General features: G+C 47.4%; 1 protein-coding gene across 1 annotated transcript; it reads right to left on the minus strand.

The window, feature by feature from the left end:
* Window positions 1–1850: 1850 nt before the first annotated feature.
* LOC145954804 (uncharacterized) lies at window positions 1851–2423 on the minus strand. The gene has a single exon (XM_083069492.1). The coding sequence runs from the start codon at window positions 2421–2423 to the stop codon at window positions 1851–1853; it is 573 nt and encodes a 190-aa protein (XP_082925618.1).
* Window positions 2424–3970: the final 1547 nt, after the last annotated feature.

Here is a 3970-nt window from a genome sequence, read left to right on the forward strand (position 1 = left end):
GGAAGGGTTCATGGAGTCGCCACCAATGTTTTACTCAAAACATTGGAAAAAGAAGTTTAAGGCAATCGATTCAAAAATCGACTTCGGCCATTACAACCAGAGTCGGGTAAGGGAGTCGGTTACGCGTGGGGAAGGTGTTAGCACCCCACAGCGCCCCTTTCGGGTTCCCTATGACAGATTATTTAAAAATAATAGTGCGAAATTACTAAATTACCCCTATTTATTCTAAGCAATTATAAATTAACTATCTACATGATGACAGTTTAAATATGTACACACAGAAAGCGGTAAAAGAAGGGACTTTAAAGAGATAAACCTTTGAAGCGTGCTTTCTTATATATCTTGACAGAAATTGGGAAGCGTTTTGGCGTTCCCTCCCTCTACAAGACCGCTCGCTCCCTCCTATAAAATTTTAACTATGGAAATCCGGAGGATTTCCCTTCGACTAGGTTCGAGACTCAAGCAAATGGCTCGTGACTCAAGAACTTCGTCGGATCAACTCTCCGAGTGATTTCTAGGCAGAGCATTGCTCAAAAAAACCCAGAATACTCAAGAAGAGGGTTAAAACTCAGTGTCAAAGTGTAGAATGACGTCCCATTGACATCATATTTATAGGGATGAGGCTCAATACGGTCTCTGGGGGTCAATACGGTCCGTATTGAAGTTTTGAACTACAATACGGCCGTATTGAATTTAATACGGCCGTATTGAAGTTCAAAAACCTCAATACGGCCGTATTGAAGTTCAGTGCAGCCGTATTGAGTTCAAAAACCTCAATACGGCCGTATTGAAGTTCAGTGCAGCCGTATTGAGTTCAGTGCAGCCGTATTGAAGTTCAGAAACTTCAATACGGCCGTACTGAACCCTTGGGAGGCCGTATTGGGCTTCATTCCCTCCATTTTCTTATTTTTTGCTACTCTAAGACCTCTAAACCTACAGATTGTCATCCTAGGGTCTTCCAGGGTCTTCCAGGAGTCATTCCGGCTGACTTTCCTTTGATCTTCGAGAGTCTTCGAGTTTTATTTCCGACCCGGACAATTTTAGGGGTCTACAAGTATTAGTACTCTCCTAAGCCTCATTAGTATAGGGTTTATTTTATTTGCCAATTTTACCCTTGTATTTTGGGGTATTTTAGTCATAAGATTTATTTTCTTTGTATTTCCTATTTTACCCTTGTATTATGGGGTGCTTTAGATGATTAGGGTTTTTAATTTGGGCTAGGGTATTACATAGGAGGTGACGCCTAGTTTGGTGAGTTTGGACCTATTTTTGGTGATTAGAAAGGCTTAGGCCCAATGGAGGGCAAAGGTTGCGTGGACTTATCATGCACCTAGAAATAGCCAATCTAATCCCATAGATTCCAAACTTGGCCACCAAGTTGCATCTAGGGTTAATTTGGCATTACATTTGGAATGCATTTACCTTGGCATTTTCGGCCATGCACACCCTAAATGCAACTTCTCCTATAAATACCCCACCCCCCACCACTTGTAAATACTTTGGATGTATATGAATTTGAGTGAGCATTCTTATGCCTCAAGTCCCTATCCTTAGTCCCTAGCTAAATTCGGCTAGCCTACCTTCATTCTCCACCCTTGGAGAGTGAGACCTAGAGTGGCCTCCACCTACCTTGGAGTGAGCCAACCTAAATCACCAAACACCATCCCCAAAAGCTTACGCCCAACACCTCCCTTTTTCGGCCATCTTCATTCTTCCCACCATAAAGTCTCCATTTTGTCTTCCTTGTTGAACCTAGATCAAGGGCAAGGCTTCCTCTCCTTCATCTCTACATCATTTCATGGAGAAGGAACCCATCAATCAGTGTTCATGGTCGGCCAGTAGTACCCGGCTCATAGGAGTTTTGCGACGGTTGTTCTCGCTCCTGAGTGCATTCCGCAAATTCCCTCGTGAACCTCTCGTATCACGTAATCGGCCTCGGCGGGGTCTAGGCACTTGAGTAGTGGAGTGGAGAAGCCACGCCTATATAACAGACCTGCGATGACGACATATCTGCTGGCCTGTGTTCTCAACCTTTTAGCCTCGGTCGGGTCAGCCGGGGTGACGCCACTGGTGATGAACGCCCTGATTTCGTCCCGCCAGTCGGACGGGTTACTTTGGCCAAGGTGGTCGGTATCAACATTTGCTACCACTTCCTCTTCGACACTTGGTTGGCAGATTTCCTGCTGAATGATGGTTCTCAGTTGGCCTGGCTTCTTGGTCGCAGCCAACCTAGCCAACTGGTCAGCTCGGGTGTTGTCCTCGCACGGGATGTGCTCGACCAACACCTCTTGGAAGTTTTCCTTTAACTTTTGATAAGCGTGGTAGTACTTCATCATGTTGTGATCTTTTACTTGGAAGCTACCGCCTACTTGCTCGGCCACAACCTTGGAATCGGTCAAGCATTTAATTCTCGAAGCCTTCATATTCGGCTTGGTTGTTCGAAGCCTTGAACTGAAATCAGAGGGATTGTTCCAACACTATCCCTTTGGGTCCCTCCAGTATCACTCCTGCTCCGCTTCCCCGGCAATTTGAGGAACCGTCCACGTGGAGGGTCCACCAATGCTCTTCGAATTGGCTGTGGGGGTGGAGCTCGTTCATGAAGTCGACCAAACATTAAGCTTTGATCGGCTCTCTCGGTTTGAAGGTGATGTCGAACTGCGAGAGCTCCATTGACCAGGCCATTATTCTTCCGGCGAGTTCAGGTTTGCCTAAGACCTTTGAGATTGGGCAGTCGGTGTGGACCACTACTCGGTGGCTCTAGAAATAGTGTCGTAGGCGCCGGGAAGTGTGCACTAAGCCAAGCACCACCTTCGTCATCAGGCTAATCTTATCGGCCAAACGAGGGAGGAATCGGGACAGCGCGACCAATCTTCCTAACAATCGCTGTAATTCCTTGAGGTTGGTCGGGCTTCGCATATCCAACACGGCCTGGCACTTGTCTCGGTTTGCTTCTATCCCTCTTTCTGAAAGCATAAACCCTAGAAACATGCCCCCCTTTACCCCGAAGGTGCACTTCTTGGGGTTTAGTCTCATGTTGTGTTTGCGTAGTTCACCGAAGATTTCGGTTAGGTCAGCTATGTGATCGGTCAGGGAATCGGACTTGACCACCATGTCATCCACATAGATATCGATGTTTCGGCCGATTTGACCTTGAAACACTTTGTCCATTAACCTCTGGTAGGTCGCCCCAGCATTCTTCAGTCCAAATGGCATGACTTGATAACAAAAATTGGCGTTCTCAGTGATGAACGCCGTCTTCTCCTCATCGGTCGAATGCATCTTTATCTGGTTGTAGCCGGAATAGGCGTCGAGAAAGCTGAAAATGGAGTGCCTGGACGCACCATCGACAAGTCAGTCGATGCAAGGGAGTGGGTAGGCGTCCTTGGGGCAGGCTTTATTGAGGTCGGTGTAGTCGGTGCACATTCTCCACTTTCCGTTCGAATTTTTGACCAGAACCACGTTAGCTAGCCAAGTCGTGTACGTGACTTCCCTTATGAATTTAGCCTGTAACAATTTTTCACCTCGGCATTTGTAGCCTTTCGCTTCTCATCCTCCATTTTTCTTTTCTTTTGCGTGACTGGTCGTGCGTCTCGGCATACGGCCAGTCGGTGGCACAAGAACTTGGGATCTATTCCTGGCATGTCTAAGGCCGTCCACGCGAAGAGGTCTCGGTTGTCCCTGACTACACGCTTGACTTGGTTTGAGTCGATCTCGCTCAATTGAGATCCCATGTTTGTGACCTGTTCGAGTGTTCTGCCAAGTTGAAACGGCATGAGGTCCTCGGCTGGCTCGATTCGTTCTTCTTCACCCAACCGAGGATCGAGGTCAATGCCCTCCGTCGTCGGCTGCCTTACTACGTTCACACCTTTCGTCTTCGGGGGGTAGGCCAGCGGCTGTACTTTAAGGCTGGAGAGATAGCATTCTCTTGCCGTTTTTTGGTCGGCATGCACGGTTATCACTTGTCCATCTC

This window comes from Cajanus cajan, chromosome 2, assembly GCF_000230855.2.
Source record: "Cajanus cajan strain Asha chromosome 2, NIPB_CcT2T_4, whole genome shotgun sequence".
In the NCBI taxonomy this organism is placed as follows: Eukaryota; Viridiplantae; Streptophyta; class Magnoliopsida; order Fabales; family Fabaceae; genus Cajanus; species Cajanus cajan.

Excerpts from the sequence above, each read along its gene's own strand:
- LOC145954804 (XM_083069492.1), bottom strand. The coding sequence starts at position 2,423 with ATGAAGGCTTCGAGAATTAAATGCTTGACCGATTCCAAGGTTGTGGCC.